At 39.6% G+C, this 27,015-nt stretch overlaps 1 protein-coding gene across 1 annotated transcript; it reads left to right on the forward strand.

Annotated features, from left to right (window-relative positions):
• Positions 1-546: 546 nt before the first annotated feature.
• On the forward strand, positions 547-9,484 carry LOC149774050 (uncharacterized). The gene is made up of 3 exons (XM_089945868.1): positions 547-938; positions 6,716-6,841; positions 9,177-9,484. The coding sequence occupies exons 1-3, from the start codon at positions 587-589 to the stop codon at positions 9,482-9,484; spliced, it is 786 nt and encodes a 261-aa protein (XP_089801994.1). The 5' UTR covers positions 547-586.
• The last annotated feature ends 17,531 nt before the right edge of the window (positions 9,485-27,015 follow it).

Raw genomic sequence — 27,015 nt, forward strand, 5'->3', positions numbered from 1 at the left:
CTTGCGTTCGTTTGTTAACGTAACTTCAGTAGAAATGGCTTGATTATAACTTCTCCGAAAAAGAACTGTTATCATCAAAGCGTTTGAACGTTCCTGGTTGATCGTCTGATTTTCTTAGGTGTTCAACAACTGTTTCATTCATATAAATAAAAACCCATAGTATACTGTCGGCGTTCGTGTACGAGGGGACTAAAATACTACAAGGCTTTGGCTTACTTAATGGCTTTACAGCGAAAAAGTTACAAATGTGATTGCTGGTAACTGTGGATATCTTCAACGAAACGTTTTATCGCAGACTAAATTGCTTTGTTTGCTTTTCTATCCAGTATAATGGGGTTTACATTTACCATAAAGTCTATTGGTTAGTATCAGACCTAACTAATACTGCACCTTACGTAAATACAGTAGCTTTTTATACACATTTCATATTTATCGGCACCAGATAATGTAACCTGAAAATTCATACACGATGTATAAAGCAAGTTGCAAAGCTTATCTCAAATAACCGTGTAGTTAAATATATGTAAACACTAGTTAGATCAGAATGCTATAAAGTGAACGACCAGTCTGACACAAGGTTGAGACAATGGGACTATTTTTTTCAATTGGAGTTTTCGTCTGTTTATATATTCATTCTGTCAAACCAGGATGGTGGGGCAGTAGTGATTGTCCTGATGGGAAAGACAGATGTCAATGGATTTCATGGCAAGAATGGGGCAGCTGTGGAAGATCTTGCGGTGGTGGTAGAAGGTACAGGAGTAGAGAACTGTGCTGTGATTCAGACCTAGACTGGGATGCATGTTTGAAGGATTGTAGTCTGAGTAGCAGTGGTGCTGAAGAAACTGGAGACTGCAACACTGACTGTTATAACGGTGGTAGTTATTTCGGAGGATCATGCCACTGTCGTCCGGAATATGACGGAGACTGTTGCTCGTATCGTATGTATTTTCAGTAGTTATTATCAATTATGCTTCTAATACATTTTTTTACTTTAAAAGATAAGTATACATCCCACCAATATTGTGTATTAACTGCTAATAATTCTCTTTAGTTATTGTGCACTGGTACTGTATATAAAACCACTGGATCCAGTATCCCTCCAATGTTAGTGCTCTGGACTATCAACAAAACAAAATTCAAGGGAAGATAAAAAGCATTGGAATCACAGTATATTTGTACTAATTTCACACGGGTCTCATCGCATAATGATTTATGATACATTAAACATAGTTCCATTGAATTTAGCACACAAAAAACAATGCCCTTCTTTGATATAGGGAAAGGTAGAAGAAAATGGTTTACACTGACATGGTCATCTTTTATGTCAGTTGTTTAGTCCAAGATACTATTTCTGTCACAGCACAATGACTGTGATTATGTACGTAGCATGCATATTTTGTTCATGAGCAAAGCCAAATCATCCATTCAGAAGAAGTATATCATGCACTTAAGGTATACGGGTAACGCAGAGCGTAACATGATTAAAAATAGTTTCTCATTAGATTATATATAAATTACAACCACTAGTAATATTTTCAGTTTCAAGTTTGATGCACATACTTTCTTCTTTTTATATATATATATATATATATATATATATATATATATATATATATATATATATATATATATATATATATATATATATAATGTTTCGTGTAGAACCGAAGTTTTAAATGACTCAATTTATACAAGTTTGATTACTGGAAGCGTACAATTTTATTTGTTCTATGGGCTGCTTAATCAGTTTTAGATGTTATATATCCATACTATTTATGACAGAATTTTGTGTCACATCCGAATCCTTTCTGAGGTATATTCTTCCCCTTATCAAATATTTTAGATGAAAGTTTATATGCTGAAATAACTGGCTGAGTTTATCTTACGCAGTGAATTGATGAATTTTCCAAGGATATTTCTTATAATTCAGTAGAGTGAATTACGATAAATATTTTCACTCCTGCATCAATAACCTGATAACCGTGAAATTCGTATTAGATGCGTAAATATGGCTGCCTCTTAATGTGATGTTTTACTTTGAATACGGAAGCAGAATTACGTAACTGTCTATTTTTAATGTGGTAAACCACTGACATAGCGGACCCAGTAAGAAATCAGTACGATTGAGCATAAAATAAAAATAAAATTTGCCTGTTCCGAGTGGAAAAAATATATATTAGTAGTTAATGTGGATACCCTATTTTCAGTGGGACTTCCATGTTAAAAAGCTAAAAAGGAATATATCGTCAATGGGAATTTATCATGAGAATGACACTTACGGTCCAATGGAATATTAACATGGGTGACGTCAAAGTCATCCATAATATCCATTACACCACCACAACAACTATACCATGCCAAACACGTACATACAGTTAGCAAACGTCATGTGTTAGCTTAGAATCCAAACGAAGGAAAAGCCTCAAGCGCGTACGTGAAGGAAAACATCCTTTTCATTTCAATTCTAACTAAACATATCCTTCAGGGATAGATAGACAGGTGAAAGAGTATATAGTTATACAGTGTCACTAAAGAAACATCATCCTTATTAAAAGAAATCAAGACCAAGATAAACGTTTTCTTTTTGGTATATTCTGTCATTTTAGAAGTTACAATTAAATTTCACAACACATTGCTAAATGTGTATTTGCTTTTTCTTTCACTCTCTTTTAATTTTCCATTTAAAAACAAAACTTGACTGCCACAGATTTGTTCTCTTCTTCACTTTTTTTTTGTTATTTTGTCTTTCTAGACTGATAAGGGATCTTCTTCATTTTCGGAAGCCCTCTCCTAAACGTGTTTCTTTGATCCGTTCTCTTAATCCTTAGGGCAGTCTGAAGATCATTGTTCTTTCTCCTGACAATGATAACAGTTATCTTGACCTTGTATTTCTTTCCTTCTGTCCTCCTTTAACGTTGTGGACATTCAGTCAAATAGTGTCCTTTCTCCTGACTAATACAGCAAGCATCTTGACTTTCATCTCGAGAGGAGTAGTCCATCGCCTTCTCTTATGTAAACCTTTGAATAAGTCTCTCTAAATTTCTTCTAACAAGAGTGTTCTCTTGTGTCATATCTCTAACTAAAAGGGTGAGTTTTGTGGACTCTTCAATCTTCTTGATGGTTTACGAACTGAATTAATACTCTAAGACACTAACCCTATATACAGGGACCTACTGCGTGAGAAAGGCAAACGCGGTATAACGAATTTTTTGTCATCAACAAGAAACGATTCCAGCAAAATCTAGAAGAAAGTAAGTACCCTGTCGCCCCTCTCCCCCCCCCCCTCTCTCTCTCTCTCTCTCTCACACACACACACACACACACGGGCACAAACACGCGCACACACAAGTGTTACTGCGTCGGATGGCATAAGAACGGGCGGTATTTTGTCTGAAGACTAGTTTCAAGACAAGGGCAGACAGAAGATTAGGATTACATTGCACAAAGAAAAAGAATATTGTACCGTGTCCCCTCTCTCTCTCTCTCTCTCTCACACACACACACAGACACACATAGACAACGGGCACAAACACACGCACACACAAAAGTGTTACTGCGTTGGGTGGCAATAGAACGGGCGGTACTTTTGTCTGGAGACTAGTGTTTCGAGAGAAGGGCAGACAGAGAATTAGCGTTACATTGCACAACAAGAAAGGATAGTAAAAGACAGAAACGTACGATACTAATTTTAGTTCTGTTATATTTTTTGCGGTATTATAGGACTTAGGTAATTAAGAAAACCACACATTATATTGCTCATTGTTTTCATTTGCTCATCAATTTCATAAAAAGATAGTGTTATATTTAATGTCGACTGACTGCCAGTAACATTTGCTGTATATCTCAAATTTAAGAGATCTCATTTTTTTTTTTGCAGCACTCGCTGCAAAATGTGTTGAAAAGTTTTCAAAGAGTACCTTAACACGCCTTGTTCTACTGTACTCTTAAAGCAATGGAGAGAACATAGGTCGAACATTATTATATTATTATCTAAACGCATGTTTTTGTTTTAGAATCAGAGTTTACAATTGTTAGGGTCATACAGTGCAATTATACTGGCGTCATTGTTGAAAAACGTGTGTGTTTGTTAACTTTATGATAAACGGTAGATCTATTGTTAGATGTTTTTCCGTGACAGATAGGACACCTGAAGCGTACAAGCTCATGTCAGCTCAAGATTTTAGATCATCGAACAATTTACCTATAGAAGAATAAAATCAATCTACAATTTTAGGGTACAAGGTTTTGAAAAATTACAAAACAGGCGGAACAGTTCACGTAATGATTGTGACCCATGACCACATTTGTGACGAAATATCTTAAAAACGGGAACAAATACCATAAAGATTTGAACTGAAATATTTTTTTCAGAAAGTGTGTGTGTGTGTGTGTGTGAAACAGAATTATCATTACGACCCTTGGAAAATATATAAAATCATCTATTAGAAGGTAGTGCGACTTCCCGACTACTTCACTTTACCTTATGTACAGCCGATATTGGCCAGCACTTAAAAGGGAAGACTTCCAAGACCGACACTTCATTACAAGAAGAAACGCGGAGCTGGAAAGATTAATCACTCCACACAGAAGAAAGGTCCATATCAAGCATCATCGACTTCTTTCTCTACCATATCGTCACTTCAAAGTGCGTTCAAGAAGGGAAAGGATTAATTATACCCCATAAATTATTTTAGCATCCAAATGACAATTTAGAACAACGACGATGAAATTTAAAGACTTCACGTTTGACGTTCCACCCGAGAAAGCAGGTTTCACTACGGACTTATTTACCTCGTTGTTAGAGGAACTCAAACGATACTGCCATGACAAAGATCGAGATCTTTAGAGCGTCTTTATGTATCACAACACTTTGAACTTTTTTCTGTACGTCTGGGATTTAGTACACCTGCGTAATTAACTTCTTGGGGGTTATGGACAACACTCAGAACATGAGAGAAGACTTTGAAACGGAAGAAGGAACCTTACCAGTCCAGAAAGATAAGAAAAGAAGACGAGAAGAAGAAAGTGAAGAAGAGAAAAACACTGTTGCAGTGAAGAAATTCAAAATAATTAGTCACTTGCCAAATACTGAATGTTTCACAAATTCGATGAATTTAAACTTAATGCTAATTTGCTGGATGTCATCTCTATAACATATTTGAAGTAAAGATAAGCATCTGAATTATTAACAAAGGAAGTAATACGTGAACAATTTCTAAAACATACCAACTTTTAAAAGTTACACAAATCCAGAAAAGAGAAACGTCTTGTCCACATGATACAATTTTAGGAATATTGTCTTTATCATTGAAACAATTTGTGAATTGTCGGCAAAGTGACACTACACTACTCTGTCAGACTTTGATCATAAAGTGCGAGTGTTGGGTAGTGGACAATTGTGTGATGGTCACTCCAAAATGGTTGTTAAATGGTACATGTGGACAGTAGTTAACTATGTGTTAGATTGATAACTGCTTGGTGGACAGCAGATGCAGTTTTAACATTACATTTCCTGTTTGACCCAATAAAGAGTTCCTCCTCCATGCTATTTTCTTTGACATTCCATTTCCGTTGGACCCATACATTTGTCAACATGTCGGCGTAATGTTAAATTCTGCTTTTAACAGAACATTTCTCTTTCGACCCTATAGAGGCCTGCACTTGTTAAATCTACGACTTAATATTAGTTTCCCGTCTGACTTAATGTAGTCCACACATGTTAAGCTTATGTATACAGTCTTAAACATTCATGAAAATGAAGAACAAAGTTTTGTTTTGCCTGAAGAAAAGGAAACAGTCTTTGTAGACGATGATTCGTTCAAGTGTGGATTTTTAATTTTTTTTATCAGAGAAGTGAACGGGACTTACAAATCAATGTTTTTGTCTGTTTGGTTATAATTAACCAGGTATGTATGTATGTATGTAAGTATGTATGTATGTATGTATGTGTGCATGTAAATAAAGAATGTTATTAAACTATGAGATAACTTAACCATGCTTTCTCTGGTTGGATATATATATATATATATATATATATATATATATATATATATATATATATATATATATATATATATATATATATATATATATATATATATATATATATATTTATATATATATATATATATATATATATATATATATATATATATATATATATATATAAGCATGAAACAAAGAAAAGTCATGCCAACTGTGTGATCCAGGAATTAACAAAAAGATAAACGGTCAATACTTATATAGACATATCACTAAGGTGAAGTTAATGCATACATAATCGAATTTGTCAAAGGATTCAATAAAGCAAACAAAAGAAAACTAAAGATGCATATTATGTTGAACATTAATTCACTTAGAATTGTTGGACTTTTTCATTTAATTAGGTCAATCGTTATTATAACAGATTTTATCGGAAGCCAAGCTGGTACCAAACTGTTATTGTTGTTTTGCTGTGTTTGAATTATTAAGTACGTAAAGATGTCTATATGTAAAAAGTGAGGAAATGAGGATCGAGATTTATGTGATTGACCTCGTTGGGGTCCTTAATCTTTCATGTAAAAAAAGGTGTTCTCTGGTGTTATACGTACATTGGCTTGATTTATCAATGTACTGTTAAGGTGTACCTTCTAAATTAATGATGAAGTCCACTTTATTAATGTAGAATTTGAAGAATCATATATGTATTAGAGATAGATATTATTTCTTTTCAAAGCCAAATGCTGCTATAAGGATCACTGGTGCTGGCCTGGAAACTGTGGCTATAATGATCTTGCTTACAACTGTCGTTGCGATTCAGGATTCCAAAAGGATGTGCCGAGCTCATTTTCGCAATGCCAGTGTGAGTATACTACTGATAAAATATGCTTTGGTGTTTTTTTTTGTTATCACTCAAGAGAAGAAATCATATCTCGAAAGTTTAAGGCGTCATTACCTTTATTAATAGAAGTGGCGCATGCTTAACAAGATATGAATCTGTCATGTGCTTAGTAAGTTTGTTTCCAAAACAGAATGTCTTTTGAACTTTTTGAAAGTTTATCTATCTAATATTGGCTGTTCTCTATATATCCAGTTCAAGAATCTAAAGGAGCCAAAACGACCTATCTTGAGAGAGAGTTTTGTTCTTACTAACTGATACTCCTGTACTTTCAGTTTGTTTGTATTATTCTGAAAGTTAATTAGCCAAGCTGTCAGATGTTGCTGGTTTATTAATCTCCTGTAGATATTTCATACATTCTCTCTCAGGTAAAGAGCAGGCAACTGACTCTCTGAAAATGGAGGACATATGAGAACGACCTATTTTGTTTTGTTTTAGTGTTGATATTCTACTACAAAAAAAAAACAACACAAAAGATCCTTTAAATTCAAGAGTATTTCCGTTTGTTTTAGAAAGGTTCTGATTCATATACCAATACATTACAAACGATATCCACGTAGTATTTTTGACACAATTGTATCACGATATCGAACCAGCAGGATAGTTAAGTCTGCCCCCTCCTTCAGTTTATCCTGTGGCACATTTAAAATAATCTACATTTAATATGTTATCTAATTTATACTTTCTATGCAAGTACAACTAACGTTCTCGCGAAGGTCTCCTTGCTTCTCTTAATAAAATGAGGACAGTATTGAAACAGAAAACTGAAATAAACTGGAGGGTTTAATTCCCGTTCCCAAACCGACCTCCTTCTACTGGATTATCTCTGTTGTTAACCTCAAAACTAGAACGTTCTAATGTAATAAAATAAACATGATGATTAACACCCTTTTGTTTTTCTTCTCTGATTTTCATTCAAAACTTGAACATTTATTTGAGCTTGATTGTCCGTCTATTCAACCTTCCATCAGTTCATCTTCTCGTCTGCCCTTTCTTTCGTCAGTCCCACTTTCGTCAATACCACCTGCAGTACACAATGAATTTTAAACAAATGCTACAAGATACTGACGAGACCTTTTGTAAGTTCATTGACAACATTCAACGTATTCATTCTCGCTGACAATTTGTGTCACATTTTCAGTGGACGTGAGACTGTAAATAACTAGTATCATCTATCGTAAGTGAAAGTACAGAATCTCCGTATTTTATTTCCCATAATGCACATTGCCATTTGGTCTGGTTTCCTGCTTCGTAAACACTCTGCTATACTATTATGAATCGGGAGTGACATATCTTATTACTTACTGACCTGGGACCCCGAGTGGCCGAGTGGTCTAAAGCGCTCACCGTTCCAGATCACTGCCATCTCACCTCTGTCTGCATGGGTTCGAGTCTCAGGCCCGGCTAACGTGGGTATGTGAGAAAGCTGCCAGTAGCTTCTCGTGGGTCGATGGTTCTTCCCGGGGTTTTCCTGGGTTCTTCCTCCACCAGTTATACTGGCCGCCATGTATAGCCTATCTTGTGCTGAAAAATGGCGTTAAACACTACAACTACAACAACAACAACAACAACAACTTACTGACCTAATATATGTGCTTGACGATTTAGGTCGGGTCCCCTCAGACATATTTGTTCGGCTGCGTTATAGCCCCATATAATAGGCCTCAAACATTTTCGCTTTAGTATACCTTATTTGTTGTTGATTTTAAACCAAAAGTATTATGCAACTATGGACGAGGTCTTTGCTAAGTTTGTAGTTGTTCTACGTTCAAATTATGAAACAAATAAATGTTCCTCATATTTAAAGTTTGCCGTACGTGATATTTTTTCACATAGCGAAACATTTAAATGAAAAATATATTGTCATATGAAGATATGTATATTTTAATCATAACATGTTTTACATATGTCTCAAAATTATCAGTTTAGTATATATAATTAAACAATAACAGAGTGTACATATCATCGAGCAGTTTAATCAATTGCGAGTCATTGAAATAGCATTAACTATCTACTACCTATGTTAAATATTTAAGAAAGAAGAAATGTCGCTAAATTTGAAAATTGCAGCTAGTTGACTTATAGATGTCTGAAATAGCAGTTTTTCACAACACCTTGGGCCGTCATTATATATCTTGCCGAATGAAGGTTGAAGCATTCGAATCTTTTCGATTGCGGTTGGCGAATATCCAACCAAATCAAAACATTCCCATCTCAATAGAAAACACATGCTTTAGATCAAATACGTTGTAGTTTTAATCTTACATCTTTATCTTGGGATACATTTACAATTTTACAGTGGCTTCAAATAACAATCCTGATCTAATTACTTGCCGCATGGGAATCGTGAGCAAAAATGGCGATGCGAAAAATTCAACAAGTGGAGATCCAAATGACTGCATGCATGAGAGTTTTACTTACTTCAACTTCCAACCGACCACTATACACTTTACGATGGAGTCAGTATTTAATGTGACCATTTATAGCCCAAAACCTGCCCATATCGAAGACTATAGTTTCGGCGTTGTGCACAATTCTATCACTCTGAATAAACTGACAGTAACAGGCGAGTTATTTTTCGTTTATCACGTATTTGATGTAATTTAAGCATTTTATATATTTTGTTTCTGTCTTCTCAATTTTCACTATTTAGCAGCGCTTTGAGACAGGGAACAATGATAGTTTGCTGTGGATCGATTACTCACACTATGTTCATGTTTATATAATAACAAATCTTCAGTTTTTAGATTTAGTAAAAATGATTTTAGTTTCATCTTTATGATTATTTTCAATCAATATCATTTTGGGGTACAAACATTTCAATGCACCTACTCAGTATATATAAGACCGTTTTTTGACATTGGAACAGAGCGCACACAAACAATCGTAATGTAATTTAACTATATATATATATATATATATATATATATATATATATATATATATATATATATATATATATGAATTTAGCCTGGAAGACGACCAGACGACAAAAGGTTGCCCCCAAAAAGCTTAATGGCTCCATCTTGATACAGAAGAGTGTGAAACTGGCATTTGACAAAGAACTGTGAAGCCAACTAGGTACAAGCAATATATACTCCATGGTACTTCAAGTAAAAGCACGTGTCATCCTTCATATGCTCCATCTACTCCCCTGCATTCACAATTCTTGATCTCACAACACGTACACATCAGGATTATCTAGAAGAGAACGATGCTGCTATACAAACTTTAGAGTTAGAAGCATCGGCTACAAATGGTCTATTTAGAAGACAGAAATCCATCATCTGAGAATGCAGCGTCCAACAACATGAAAATAGCAGCAGGGGGGGCGAATCCGACATTTTGTCCAATCGTTATTTGGCTTAATTAGTACTTTCTGCACTCAGCGGATCCGGTGTCGTCAGCGCCTGGTAAAAAAAAAACGACGTCGTCGTCGAGGGGATCGTCCGGACGTCATTTGGTTTAATTAATGCCTTCTGCGCGCCGATCCCAGCGTCGTCAGCGTCCGGTAAGCACATCGACGACCGCGTCGATGTCATCGCCCCCCCTGCTGCTATGATCTTACAAACAGAGTGATCACTAACTCCTCCTCTTGTAGGTCAATTAGGTTATTTGACTGATCGGTAAGTCTGAAATTAATTCTCGTTAAAAACCGATTATGGCATCGCATATAGACCGGATTAATCGGACTCTCAATGATCAAAAATCCCGGAGGGGCTGTTGGTGAAAATGAATAAAGGATATATCCCTGTTGAGCTTGATTTGATTGCTTGGTATCCACCTGGTAACTCCCTTCGATAACATCACACACTAGATTGATCGCTATCACTGATGCGATATTTACGTTGTACGGGGCAATATGCCTACCACCATCTCCGTTATCGTGTTTGAGGATATAAGTTGATGGACCGAGAAAATCATTAAGAGACTTTCTTAGTTCTGGCGCGTTGTATCCTGGAAACTTGAAATCGGGTAAATCGGCTTCTGTGATATTATACTCGGTTAGGAATTTTTGTTTACTACCATCGCTGTTATCGGATATCATTTTAACGACTCGTTCATTGATATATTCCATGTCTGATATAAGTTGATTTAACACCTCAACGTGTTTTCGTTCTTTTGTTTCCCGTAGCTGTTCTAGTTGTAATTGGTAATAATAATCAATCTCGGCAAACATATCAGTGATATCACTTAAAATAAATGTTAATATGGCGACCGATTCAGTAGTTTCCTTATGCTGAAAATACCACTGCATGATATTCCTGTCTTGAAATAAAAACCAACTGGGTGATAACGTGCTTTTTATAGTAGATAATTTATCTAGATACCGGGGGGTAATTTCATGATACGATTTCGCATTCGTGTGCAAGTCCTCGGGTGGATTCTTAGGCCATCCTAGTATGGTTCTTATTGAACTGTTATAAATATCAACCATATACCCCGGTGTGCTTATTTCAATCGTCGACGATAACGTCGGTTCATGAACCGTAATAGCGATTTTTGATTCTTTTCCTGTGATCGATTTTATCCTGCGCTGAAATTCTCCATTGATTTGTTCTATTTGGTATGACCCAGTTGGTATTGTAACCTCATTCCAGTCTGGGGTCCCATCGGGCTTATTTGTCCACGCAAAAACCAGCGAGTTATTAGGTTGTTGTCCGTTAAATGCGTCCGCTCGAATATTAGGCCAACTGTGATATACTCGCAATTTTGCCAGCGCTATTTCCTTCACTGGAACCGGCGACGGGAAGTTCACACTGAATTCTGGCTTCGTTGACGTTATCGATATCATACTTGTTTGTACCGGAGTGGTGTTCTCCGCGATCCGCTGAAGTAATTGAGACCCTTCGGGGTTCAGCGACATTATTATTATTCGTTGTTTTTAGTGTCTAATTTCAACAACCAGGTGGTTCCGACTTCCAGTTAAAAATCCTCGATTTTTGACATCGCGGAGCTATACAACTGGACCATCGTGGAGAATTCAGCATCGGATATGAACAAATTATCAATCGATAACGAGATCAACCCGGATAATTTCGAGTACGCGTCGGATACTATTTGATGTTTTACTGTATACTCGTCGAGTTTTTTCTGAAAACACGATGATATCTTTTTAGTGATTGCGTTGGCGACTCCAGCAATTGTTGTCATCGCGGAGATAGCGATTGGAACAGCGATCGGGGCTATCGTGGTTACCGTGGATAAAATAACACCGGTACCGGCTACTATACCCGACACCAAGTACACGACCGCGTCGATGGTGGTTATTTTTCTGCGGTATTTTTTTATTTTTACGCGGTATTGTTCGGAAAGCGTTTTCAAATTCGCGGAGAATTCTTTTGCGGTATCGAATCGATATTGATGTGACGTCGGTGATACCTCTGATTCAATTACCCTGGTGGTCATTTTTATTTTAAAAGAGCTAGTGTTTTTAATTACTTAGATCCACTACAAATTCCACATACCATGTGATGTTTGTCCTAAATAGACTGCTATCAACGGCCTTAATTACAAACCGTTCAATTGTATCCTTGTCAATGATTGGTGACACTGTATTGTTAAACCCGGATGAACTCGACGATGATATACTAAACTGCATCGCCGAAATCAATGTCAATCGATAAATGCCCTTAACAGTTGCGGTGATATTTACTGTATTCTGTGTAGGAGTCCAATCGAATGATCCATGCCGAATTGTGTATACTATGTTGATGATGTTCTCATGAGGGATTTTTATTTTTTCGAATCGCTCTGCTACTCTCGGTAGTCCGTCTTTAATCGCTTCAACATCAGTTCTGATTGTTCCTATTTCCTGTGTATGCCCGTCTATACTTTTTTTGTTCGCTGCAACATTAGTTTTGATCGTTTCTATTTCCTGTGTATGCTCGTCGATATTTTTTTTGTTCACTTCAGTATTAACAGCGAGTGTATTTATTTTCCTTACCCACCTGTCTATATTCCCTCTGTTCGCTTCAACCTCGGTTCTGAGCGTTACTATTTCCCCTGCACGCGCGTCTATACTCACTGTGTTCGCTTCAACCTCGATTTTGAGCGTTATTATTTCCTGTGCATGCTCGTCTATATTCCCTTTGTTCGCTTCAACCTCGGTTCTGAGCGTTGCTATTTCCCCTTCATGCGCGTCTATACTCCTTGTGTTCGCGTCAACCTCGATTTTGAGCGTTATTATTTCCCTTGCATGCACGTTTATACTCCCTGTGCTCATTTCAACATCAGTTTTGATTGTTTTTATTTCCTGTCCATACGCAGTGATATCATTTATAGTTGTTGTAATCTCATCCAGCTTGACATTTTTTTTACCAAAGAATTTATCAAAGTTGTTATCGATCCTGTTAAAATTTTTTCGTAACGTGTAAAATTGACCCGACAGCGTTGTAAAACCGTCTCGGATTAATGTTACCGCCGATATATGTTCACCCGGTTTGAGTCGTCCGTCGCTGGTATACAACGCGATAGTGTCTTCGGCGGCGTCACGCTGTCGTGTTAAAACGTCATCCAGCGACACATTACTGGATTTCAATTTACCCTGGCGGTCTTGAAATACAACTATTTCACCTGGGTCAACACTGGTTAAATTCAACGTATCAGCGATTTCATCCTCGATTAGTTTTTTTATGTCATCGGTGGCGGGCGTTTTCAGCGCCGAAACCGGTCGTCCCCAAATATCAATCATCGTTATTGTAAAAAAAAACGGCGTTTCTAATTAACCCGCCGGGCCTCTACGACCCCACTAGTGTATTCGTTTACAACCACATGAGGTAGTTTCCGCGATGATCAAATCGCCGCGAGTACGTTCAATACTTCACGGCCGCATATCGGCGGGTCGCTTAACTGCTGTGTTGGCAACGTGGAATAAAAAACCCGGGCTGAACACGCCCGGGCTGAACACGCCCGGATATACCGCATGAACTCGTTCGGCGGGGCTAACCCGTATGAATCAAAATAGACGATTGCACGCGGATCAATCGCGTACGCAACCCAATGAGTTCCCGCTCCGGAGGACCCATCGAGGTTAATTATGCCGGTTTCAATATTTCTTGGTGCCGCCGGTAATTGATCCCTCATAAAAACACCTCTGAAGTTTTTTATCGCTAACGCGTTTGCGGCGTCTATTAAATCAAAATTAGACATAGGAGTCATTGACCCCCGGGTCAATAAACGGTTCCCGGTAGTCTTAGACCCTTTCCCGAGTACCATGAATACGGGGTTCCCGGTAGTCTTAGACCCTTTCCGGCTACGGGTCGTTTTTTTTTATAGCCTTTCCCGGTTGCCTTTTTCAGTGCCATTCCCGCCGCGGTACCAACGGCCCCTAACGCAGCCGCCTTAGCCACTGCTGGGGCCGCCGCGGCAATCAACGCTGGAATCGCGGCTAACAGCGGAAATATCCCACCGGTCTTTTCCATGTCTTTGATCGCTGCGGCCGAGAAATCTACCTGAACACCCTTTCTGTTCTTCATCGCATTATTGAAATGTTTTATTTGACGCGCCGTCAACGATATCTTATAATTACCACCTGCCATCTGTGACGGCTTCAGCGTTATTGTGGTCCCGCATTGTTTAGCCGACTTTGATCGTAATTTCTTGACTTGACCATCAGTCAACTCTACACTGACGACACTATACGACATTTTATTGTAAACGTGTTTGTGCTTTCAATTACATGTTTTCCACTGGCGCATCAACGATTCTCATTCGTCCACCAACGCCTTCCAACAGCATTGATTTACCGCTGAGAATGACAGCAATAGCTCTATAATTAGCAATAGTGCCGCGAGTTACATTAGCTCGGAAGTGTATATCAACGACGGATTGTCTTGTTAAATCAAGATGTTCCAGCGAAAAGTAATAGATCGGATATAGTTCTCTGAAATCAAGTTGTGATATTTGCAAACCAGTGTCGACGTTTTGATCACGACCCATGTACGACAGCAATCGATGATACACACGTGCGATATGGTTTTGACCGTAATTAAGTTGTATATCCTCAGATGGTTCCTGCTGGCCGTTTATTCTCAGCGAGACGTCAGTAACGCCTAATCGATCAAATATCATATGGCTGGATAATTGATCATCAACTCTCGTCATATCCTGCAACGCAACAAATATATGACGCGGAGCCGAAATACCTTGTTGTGATGCCAGGTTCCATGTGAATATACCATTGATATTTGATTGCTTAGTATCTGTTGTTGTTGTTAGCCAACTTAGTAATGATTTTCCTCCCTGCTCCATGAAGGATAGCAATCGTGCCTCTGTGGTAATGGATGGAGTCAACACCGGCATCCACAATGACATTTTAGTTAAAACGACTTTACCAGGGTCATTATTTGGATTTGCAGTATCCGCTGGAATTCTCCAAATTGCATTTCTATCATCACCTTTTCGCACAAGTACCACGGTATGCTTTGCTCCGTAGATAACTTTTCGCACGTTCCTACAAAATCCAAATATATGATGCAGTGGAATCGCGCATGAGAAAGATCTACGCGGTCCTGTTAACATTGATATGCGTGTTACGGCTCCGATGTTGAAATTAGGATCGCTGTTTATAATCATATTCTCAACATCAGCATCAGCGTCACCAGCATTTTTTTTTTGGTCGTCTTACCACAAATTGCGAGTTTCCGGCAGTGTTTCTAGTATCCTTTGCAAACATCATAGATGGACCCGCTGATCTTGTGTAATCGTCGGAATATCTTGCTAGCCCGATTATTGTTGTAGCAACATCAACATCGCGTTCTATAGACTCGATCTCTCGCCCGTCAATGAGATATTTTGCGCTCTCAAACAGCGCCATTACGCCGTTATTGACTAAGCCAACTTTGGTACCATCTGGATACGGTGCTGGTACAGCAGGAGTATCGGCCTCTGTTACAAGTTCTCCTTCGATTTCAATAAACGCTTCACACGGTAAAAAGTATTTACTGGTATCATGGACTTGAAGTTCAATTCGCGATCGTATGTCGGGTTGTACTGCATAATAGGAATAAAATTGATAATTACGGACAGAATCATCCTTGTGCACTGGTGCGTCCATATCAAACGCCGGGTCAGCTGTTCGTTTAAACATTTTATTTAATAATACGCTGATGCATCTAAATCATCGTCGTCGTTTTAAACCACTCCCCGCTATTATGTTTGCGGCGTCATCTTGATTACTGTTTACCAACGACTCTAGTTTTTCTTCCACGGCGTTATTTATTACTTTACTGACATTTGCAGGCATCACTGTCGTTGATGGCATCACCGGTGGTTTTTGCTTTTTTCTCCTCACCAACGACATTAGTTTGTCCTTTGCAGCAGAAAGCGCCTTTCCGGCAACATCTCCAATAGCACTAATACCCTTATCACGAATAACATCAATAGCCTTCATTCCTAATTGTTTGGCTAACGGCGCTACTTTTGGAGCCATTCTTGTAAATAACCCCGCAATGGTGCTACCGAGACCATCTCCATAGTACGCGCGGTAAACAGGCAATCGCGAGTTTACCACGTAGACGAGTACTGGTTTATCGTGGTTGTAGTGTATGATCATCTTTATTATAAAAACACCGGTTTTTCAATTAGTGATTGTGATCATCACCCCTCCCCACCGCCGTGTGGAAAACCGGAATAAATTTTATCAAAATTTCCTGGGGTTTTTGCCCTCGATAAAAATCCGGTTTTTTTCCGGTTTTTTCCTGATTTCTAGTCATTTTTGGTCGTTTTTTGTTGCCTATAGTCGTTTTTTTTCGATTTTTCAGCAAAAACATCGATTTTCTCTAAATGATTTCCTGGGGTTTTTGCCCTCAAAAAACGGTCAAAAAATGGCAAAAAACGACCAAAAACGGTCAAAAAACGACCAAAAACGGTCAAAAAACGACCAAAAACGGTCAAAAACGGTCAAAATTAACAAAACGATAATTTTTTTAATCATCCACGAGTTCGTCTATGAGCGTTCGATACGCACTAACGTCCATGATACCGCCCGTAAATAACCGCTTGCAAATATCAGCGGCCTCATTGATTATTTCCGGAGAGTTATTTCCGGCTCGCTTTCCTCCGATTAGTACCTCTAGCCGTGATATATCACTGAGAACACTGTTAGGACAGGTAACGCCGTAGGATTCTTTACCAACAGAGTATCCTTTTCCTTTTTTTGGTATTCTACTTTTTACTTTATTGTGGAATGCGTCGTAATCGGGGCCATCACCACGTAGTAATGCATTCTTGTATTTACTCGCTAAATACACCATTCTTGTCCAATCCCTTAACGACTTTATATTTTTCTCGTAGCCGCTATTGATATGCTTATCTCGTAAATTCTTAGCAAAATTGTTGGCGGCAAAATCAATTAATTCTTCATCGCTGAAGACCCTGATTTGATCTATTGTGCCCTTCTTGAGTATATTCCTCTCTCTCTTTTTTTCTTCCGATGTTTCTTCCGATGTTTCTTCCGGTATTTCTTCTTCTGGTTCTCTTGCGGTGGCGCCTAGTTCTTCTTCGTCGGCCATTGTAACATAAGGTTCTTGTGGTTCGGTTATAGCGAGTGGTGGTGGCCTCCGTGTTGTGGCAGCCGCTAGTGTTTCTAAAGACCTTTTTGTTTGTTCGGTCTGAGCCGCTATCTTTTCAAGCGCATCGAGGACGGGTACAGTTGCCGCCGTAACATCTTTGGTCGCTTTAGTTACCGGGGCAAAGAGTTGTTCGCTTCCAACAGTAAAATCGGTTTGTAGTTGCTGCCGCGTTTGAAGTTGTTCTCGGACCCTGTCTCGTAACGGTATGAACTTTTTAAGCGCTGCTAGCCGCTCTCTGGCTAGCCGAGTAGTAAGTGATTCGCCTACCATTATTGCAATTGCGAAGCAATTTCTAATTTCTCGCCGGAGTTTTCGTCTATAATCCTTCTAATGTTTTTGATCTTACTAGAAATCTCCCGGCGTCGTTCATAAACACGTCAGAGTTTTTTTCGTATTATTTCAACGGCAGTGAATAGTCCAATGAATGCATTTGCGTCATTGTGGTACAAGTTTTCATTGATCGTATGTTGTAATCGTTTTATAAAAAAGTACTCGCGGACCAGGGTAAAACGCCCCCGTTTCGATTGTTCGTTAATAATCTCATAATCGGATAATATTTTTTCACTGTCGAGACCATCAGATAATTCAATTCCTTGATTTTTTAATTTTGAAATCTCGGCTAATATATTATTGATGTCTTCGATATTCATTATTCCTATAAAACATCTTGTTTTTAAATAAAAAAAAATGAAACCCCGTGTATCAATCCCGAGGTGTTTAATAATTCGTTTTCTTCCGGAATGGACAATTTATTGTCATGGCGACTTCGTCAGCGCCATAGGCGCCGGTGACTTCGTCACTCGCTGATATTTACATATGAAAATCGAATTCTATGCCCGGTCTTTTTTGAGATTGCTGTTTGATATACTCGTTCTGCTACTTTTCGTATTGAGGCGATACAAATGCCAAAGTATCTACTGGCTTCATTCATCGACTGAAATATTTTTTCCTCGTGAGTTGTTGTATCAAATGACTTTACGGGTTTTGCTTTCTTTGGGTATTTACCGGTTTGGCCTTTTTTGGTATTTTGACTCTGCGAGACAGCTTGCAAGTTAATAAGAGAATTATCAGTCTTATTATTATTAATATGATCAATCACAAGTCCATTTTCGATTAATCCGTTGAATACCTCAAATACCGCCCTATGAACATGGTACTTCTTCTTTCCGGCACCAAACACCAGATACCCCTGATTACTTACGGTACCAACCGGCTTCTTCAGTCTGCGGTTTCTAACAATGCCGTCGTGAGATGCCTCGTAATTGACGAGCACAGGATGCGGCTGAAATTCTTGGTCCATTTATATAATAATACTATTTGTCTAATTTATTATTTGGTTTAATTATGAATCTTTCAACGTAGTCCTGGGGGGTTTTGATGACGAAGTCAGCGGTGGGGTCAATGACGGCGTTTTTAATTCGCTTGTCATAATAGCGTTTTAGTTCCCTGTATCGCTTTCCGCCACAATTAATACACAACTGCGATTTTCCTCTTACACCGACGTGGCAAACCAAGCACGGGAGGGGGCCAAGAGAACCATTACGAACGCTTTGTAAATGGTACCCGCAGAATTTACCTCTACATGATTTATTGCACGGGGTTGTCGACCCAATCATCAACCATTTGCAGTGATTCATTATACTATATTCTTTCATTTAAATACTTGTTTTAATTATATGGATGAGTTCGAGAGATTAGCAGCAATTAAGCCCTGGAAAAATATTAAGTTCAATTTCGATAGAGTCCTCAAGGACACACCAAAAGCGTTAATAAACGATAGAACCCTGTTGAGTAAAATACGCGATTGTATCGATGAATTCAAGCGTGATGGCGCATCTCATAGTTGGTCAACATTTCGAATTGATGGCGTTGTTGATGCTACCATGAACGACAACCGCGCAGCAACGATAATATCACAACTTGACGGTAAAAGGTATTTCTTCAGAGTAAAATTCATTGTCCGGGTGGAATCAGGTGATTGGATCATACGTGATAAATTTGAACCAGTTCTCAGCGACAAGAAAACAGTCATTGTTAGCCGCGACTCCAAGCCGGGGCTGTTAACCGGAGTTGACAGACCATACTATGAACGAGCGTATCCTGAAACAGCAGTTGTTTATGGAATATACCCGTTAAATAAGAAACCTGATATCGGAAAACTAGCGCCGATGAAACAGTCAACGGGGATAAATTGTGTAGCAGAACGAGTAATAGAGCATTTTACAAATGCGTGTCGAGGAAACAAATTGACTGATTTACGACGTAGCAAAATCAACCGGTGGGAGGAGACAGTGCGCGAGCGAGGAGCAACCATCAGCGACATAGCGAGATTAGAAACATCGCTGAGATTTCCAATAACCGTTACAACGATAACCGGTGAAGTATTATACGAATCGAAGTACAAATCAAATGGAGCCCCAATCAAAATTATTGATCATAACGAACACGCATGGACGCCCGCGATCACAGTGTTTCCACGGGATAGAACGGTAAAGTATATCCCGGGGGAATTTATACAAGATGGTTTTCTCGCGGAGAGGAAACTATTTGATGCTATCGCTTATTTGTGTAAAAACGACCCTGTATCAGTGTGGTTACTTCGCAGCGCTGATACCTTTGATCAGTTTGTAAGACCAAACGGTGAATTATATCGCACTGAAGCATTTCACAACAGGATGAAAAAAACCGCCATAGAATTTGAGGAGCATGATGAACAACTGCTAACAAATTGTTTTACGATTCCATCGGTTGCGGCTCATGTTGCAGCGAGGAAAAATGCGTGGAGTCCAACGCGCAAGGAATTTCTGCCGGATGTACAATCCAGTTGTTTGGAATACTATCACGGTGGACTATGGAACACTGAATACAACTGCGACGCTATGATTTCCGTTGATATGGTTGCCTGTTATCCAGCGAGTTTTCTCGGGTATGGATCCGCCGCTGAGTATTTCAAACGATTTGGACACCCCAGACATGAAATGACTCGTGTTGCTATTAATGGACCACTGCCTGATTTTGATTTAACCGGATTCGCTCGCATAGTATCATTTGCGTTCGCGGCAGGACTTCATCGCTGTTGCTATATTTGGATCGGTAGACACATGGCTGAAAAGAAGTGGCTGCCAATAGCGCTGCTACGGTATATGATTGATTGTAGCATGCTAGTTTCGTTGATTGTCAGTGACGCGATTATATCATACCGGGCGCAGACTGAAGTCTGGTTACCGGAACCGGAGCGTCTAGATAGCATAATTGACGAGTCCAGAAAACACATCGATGCCGACGAGGAATATATCGTCGAATGGTCCAGGAGGATATTCAACCAACGAAACCACGAGGCAAAAGATCTCGGTAGAAGAATAATCAGTAAGTTCACACAAGGTGGAAAAAACTGCGATTACAAACGATATTGCTCACGGCTGATTATAGATGACGCAGAATATGATTTCGTAATCAAGGACGCAGTGGCGAAAAATAGATACGTGAACTGCGAAACAGCTTTCTTGTCCAATGGAACAAGGTTGGGTACAGTTGTTACCTACAGCGACGGAGACAGCCCGGCATACCCGCATTTGAGGGCGTCTATGCTGGGTTACGCCGCTATCAATTTATTCTCGATGATAAATAGATTCCCCAACACCGCGGTTAGAGTAGCCGTTGATTCGTTTTATGTTGACGTAGCGTATAAGGAAAACGTAGCCGAGTTTACTAGTCCGGACGAGAGTTGGGGTACATGGAGAATTAAAAATGAAATACGACGCGATTATTCCCCGTCAGCAGATGTCACTGTTGAAAACAATTACCTACGCGGTGATAAATTGTCAGAATGGTCTAATGCACCACCGTGTTCTGATCCAATTTGTAGACACAAGACGGTTTATTTAGGCGGCTGTGGCGGGTCAGGAAAGACGACTCGGGCAATTGAATTATTCCGAACGCGGGCAAGTATGATCGTGCTTACACCGACCCATAGACTAGCGCGAGAGATAAAACAACGAAATGTTGACGCCGTTACTTATCACAGCTTTTTTCGATACAGCGGCGGTGAGTGGACTCCTGATCGAATGGGGGAAAAATTTATTCCTGAAGTTATCATCTGGGACGAAATATGTACTGTTTCGTTAGATGTTTTACAAATGTTTCTTGATTGGTTGCTGCTCGCGAATACAGCGGTGATCATGTGTGGCGACCATGGCCAACCACCACCATTTGTCGGCGAGGGTCCACATGATTGGTTGAGCGGGTTCGTGGACTATTATGAAGAAACCGATACTGATTACCGGGCACTTGATGAACAACTGCGCGGGGTTAAAAAATTAATCAGATTACAGCCGGATAGAATTCAATGTGAAATAATCCGCGAGGTGATTCCGGAAACGCCGTTAAATGAATTCTGGGAAACATGGAGACCAAACGATTTGATTGTAGCGAGTAGAAAGATAGTCAGAGACACACTTCAGCGGAAGTTGTTTACGTTGCATAAGGAAAAGTTTCCAACGCGCCCAGTGCCGTTATGTTATAGACCCGCGAATACACGGCGGCAGAACATTGAAGTTGAAATTCCAGGCCGGACAGAAAAACAAATTCTCGTGCTGAATGATATTGTGCTCGTTGATATCAGCGTCGTCGAGGACGCGCTACGTGCTAATAAATCCCCTTGGACGCTAGGATACGCAACAACAATACATTCCTCGCAGGGACTAACCATCACGGACACAATTGTTTGGATAGTTGATAATCGCATCGAATGGTCGAATCTAGTCTATCTTGCAGTGTCCCGAGTACGGAGGATAAATCAGCTTCGAAGAATTGTTGTTGACGGAGTCAGTGACGAAGCCGGCGACAAAGTCACCATCGATGCAAGCGTCATTGATAGAAAACTCTCGGGTTACCGCCAACAGGATAAAAAAATCAGCGGCGTTTTAATATTGATGCCGAATTAATAATTGCGTTACGACAACAACAGAATAATCACTGCGCGAGTTGTAATTGTGTAATGCGCTGGCGCTATTCGGATAAAGACGCTCGCCAATTTACCGTGGACAGGATCGATAACAGTCTCGGTCATGTCAAAAACAATGTGAGGTTGACCTGTCTTGAGTGCAATAGACGCAACGGCGCTAGTTAAGACCACGCGGGGGCAATTGAGTATCGTCAGGTATCACTTGTAGTTGCTCGCGTGTAAACCCCCGCTGTGGGGCAAATGAATCCAGTCTATAGATCGGTGGTCTATCAGTTGATCGTGTTATCGTTGATATGTTATGTGTGGTAACACTCCAAATAGGATCAGTAGCTCTTTTTTTACCGCCTTCAAGCTCTCCTGGTTCATACAGATATCTCACGGTAACATCGCCGAGAATCGGCTTGGAAACGCTATCTATTTTTGATCTTCCGGGTATATACTCGTATTTAATCGCGTCGCTGGGCTTCATGTTGATTGCTCGGGTAATCTCGTTATTTAACGCTGCAATTACGCCTGGCAACCTTTTAACCCATTCACGAGATCGTTTTTCTTGGATGAATTCCTTCGCGTATTGATATCCAAATAACCGTTCAGCAAGAGTCCGATTGAATCGTTCAACAATTGCCTGATCACGATGTAGCGCAGTATGACCTCGTCGTACCGCGACGCTATGATGTTTCAGCGTTGATAAAACAGCGCCGCGAAATTCACTACCAGGATCAACTTGTAATAGATTTGACCAGCGCAGAGGACCTCTTCGATAAATTCTTTCAAACGCAGCGGCTACTTCAGTTGCTGACTTTGTTTTTAACGGCTCCGCTTGTTTGTATCGACTCGCAACATCAACTACGGTTAGCGCGTATTTGTAACCGTTGTCATGCGGCAGAAATAGTATATCAGCCTGATGAACTTCATTAGGTACGCTGACATCAAAGCGCGAGAAGTTGATTTGTTTAGGCGGTGGTAGATAGATTTGCCATATAGCCTGTTTGGATAACCAATTAGCCGCAGTGGCCTTTGTTACCTTTGCAGCGCTTGCAAGCTTACCAATTGCGGCCTTCCCCTTCCAGTATCCTCTCGGAGAATAATAGATGGATTCCATGTTGTTATTATAAACGCTAGCGTTTTCAATTACCAGCGCGAGAAGCTCCGCTTCCAATCATTAATTTACCTTTCATAGCCGATTTTACCAACCATGAGGCCAATTTTTCTTTGACGGATTTATCAGGAATAGCATTTAACGCGTGAATTAATTTTACGTCCGCGATATGACGCTGTTGCAGATCGCTACTTTTGTAAGCAACATCATGAGCATGACACGCCTTATCGATAGCGTTTATTGGATACTCACCGGGTTTGGGCTGATTTTGATCATCGAGTCTGATATCTAATCGTGTTCCGGGGCCACAGTAGTTATATCCTGGGAGGTGTTTTTCTCCTGGATACTTTGCCCACGGGGGTCCGGGGAGTTTTGATAACTTGGCTGCAATATCACCTCCTCGCTTTTTTTTAAAACACCCCCGGGTTTAATAGAAATAAATCTAAATTTCTTTGTACCGCATTGTACACACTTGCCAGTAAGCGCCGATCTGTTATTTCTTGTTGTAACGGTTGTCATATCATTTGTGCCAGTACGCACTCTACACTTTACACAATATAGATCCATAATTTATGTATAGAGACATGAATATAATTGACTTTTCAGCGACTAAAACAAGAGAACCAGTTAAGCATGTTGCAGCGTTACCAAACTCGATCCGGATGATTATCATCGGACCATCTGGATCCGGCAAGACGCAATTGTTACTCAATTTAATAATGAGATGGATGAAGTGGGATAAGTTGTATTTGGTTGCTCCTAGCGTAGATGATCAACGATGCTACGAGGTGTTGAAAGATTTCAACGAGAATGCATCAGCGATCGCTAAAAAAAATGTCCTCGAGTTTATTACAGATATCAATGATGCACCAGGTATCGATGATATTGATGGCGACGTTAACAATCTAGTCGTGTACGATGATGTTATGTTAGACAATCAAAAAAACCCAGCTAGGATATTTTCCAGAGGCAGGCATAAAAACACTGACGTGATATATGTCACTCAGCGATACACTCAGATTCCAAAAGTAATCAGAGACAACTGCAATATTCTTGCTGTATTCAACGGCGTTGATACACACACGCTACGAAATATTTGGCAGACATGGTGCGGCGGTGACATGGACTTTAATGTTTTTCGAAACTTTTTTAGTCATGCTCAGTCGACCCCACATGGATTCGTAACGATAAATTTACATGATCCTCGGACACGATATCGTATCGGACTTGACCAAATATTCGGTTAGTTGTAAATAATTTTCATTGTAAATAACCCCTTAGCAGCAGGGGGGGCGATGACATCGACGCGGTCGTCGATGTGCTTACCGGACGCTGACGACGCTGGGATCGGCGCGCAGAAGGCATTAATTAAACCAAATGACGTCCGGACGATCCCCTCGACGACGACGTCGTTTTTTTTTTACCAGGCGCTGACGACACCGGATCCGCTGAGTGCAGAAAGTACTAATTAAGCCAAATAACGATTGGACAAAATGTCGGATTCGCCCCCCCTGCTGCTAAAATGACTATTCAGAAAACAAAACTCAGAGTTGCAAGACTCATGACAGAACTATAACTCAATTGAGAATCAGTCCTTTGCAGAAAGGAATGATATGACGAACTTATATGATGCTTTCAAGACAATCTCTAGACCACAGTCGTAGGGACCATCTCCAGTTCTAACCGCTAACAGTGCATCACTGCTCAAAAACATAGAAAAAATACTTCAAAGGTGGGCATAATACTTTAGCTACACTCACAATTAACAGTCATCTATCAGTAAAGAAGCAACTGATCGACTGCCTTAAGTGGAAATCAAAATATTACTTGCTGATCCTCCAACAGAGACTTAAATTGTGAAAGAAATCAACCTGTAATAAAATGGTGAAGTACATGAAGGAAATGTATATCAGTACAAAATCGGAAGCTCGTACACGGCATATAAACTGACTGAACCCTTCCAGTTAACGTGGGCTCAGGAACATGTACCCCGGGAATCCAAAGATGCATTTACCATCCACTTATACAAGCGGAAAGGAAAAAAATAGTCTCACAACAACCATAAGAGCGCCTCATTGTTGCCAAAAGCCGGCAAAATTGTTTCGTCAGAAGCTTACTAAATCTCCTTTTGCATTGCATTGATTAAAGATTCCTGCATATGAATCAGAGTGGCTGCATGAAAAAAGAGGGACAACAGATACGGCGTTGGCAGCTAGTCAACTCTAGACGAAATGCCATGAATAAAATTTGCTTAGGCATTTTGGAATAATATGACAAGGTTAGATTAACAAGAGAATTTCGGCAATTCCATGATGGCATGCTAGCTTGTATCATGGACGATGGATAGTGATCTGAACCATTTCCAGTGACCAGTGGACTCAAGCAAGGACGTGTGTTTGCCCCATAAATCTTACAGTATGATTTTCTCTGACATGCGTACACTTCATCCCAAATATGAGTCTGCAAACAACATATTATATATCATTACTTTTCAACATAACGAAGACAGAAGTGATGTATCAATCTGCAACATGAAAACCTACGTACAGCCCATTATCATAGCATATTCCAAACCTCCCTAGCACTGGACATTTTCGCCTATTTCCGCAGCACATTGTCACTTGCAACCCACATACCTGATAAAAAACGAGAGAATTTACAAAGCAATTGTGACCTTTGCCAGACTATGAGCAAATGTGTAATAACTTAGGAAAATCAGCATACAAACAAAACCTAAAGTCTAATACGCTATTATGTTGCCGACGAGTGTTGTATGCTTGTGAAACGTAGACGGTGTACAGATTCCATGCCAATCATATTAACAATATATACATGAGATGCCTGGGGAAACTGATGAGGATAAGATGGCAGGACAGGGTCCCAGAAATTGAGTTACTCACATGAGCTGGCTTTCAAAGCATCCATACTCAGTACAGATAGGCGGGATGCTTCACCAGGATTCTGAAGAGACTTGGTACGGCAAGCCTTAGGAAGAAAGGTGATGTCCAGATGGTTAGACAAAATACTTCAAAGATTTCTCAAACGTCCTTGAAACCTATTCATCCTGAGTCTTGAAAATTCTAACATATAATCTTTCCACTTGGAGCTTCTGTATCCATATTGGAGCTTCAGACTAAGAGCTGAAAAGAATTGCATTGGTATTGCAGAAACAGGAGCAACGTCAATCTCAAAACGACAACAAATCCTCTGTTGATCAAACCAACCCAAGCGGCTTCTCCACTCATATGTGCCACATACTGCTCAGAGCATATACTGGCCTTATCTCGTCCACACCGCAACTAAACCAGTTAGTTATGTCATGGTCGTCTTTAAATTCTAAGTATGAGCAACAAAATGTATCTGTTTATAGCTTATATATGTGAATGATCTGTTATTAAGCCATCTTTTATGCAAATGTTTATATCTTAGTTTATATTATGCATTGCATATTAAGACAAAATGATGTTTATCTTCTGCATTCTTGAACCATTTTTTAGGACAA

Source organism: Sinohyriopsis cumingii, unplaced genomic scaffold (assembly GCF_028554795.1).
Source record: "Sinohyriopsis cumingii isolate HCF-2022 unplaced genomic scaffold, ASM2855479v2 utg000441l, whole genome shotgun sequence".
NCBI classification, from domain to species: domain Eukaryota; kingdom Metazoa; phylum Mollusca; class Bivalvia; order Unionida; family Unionidae; genus Sinohyriopsis; species Sinohyriopsis cumingii.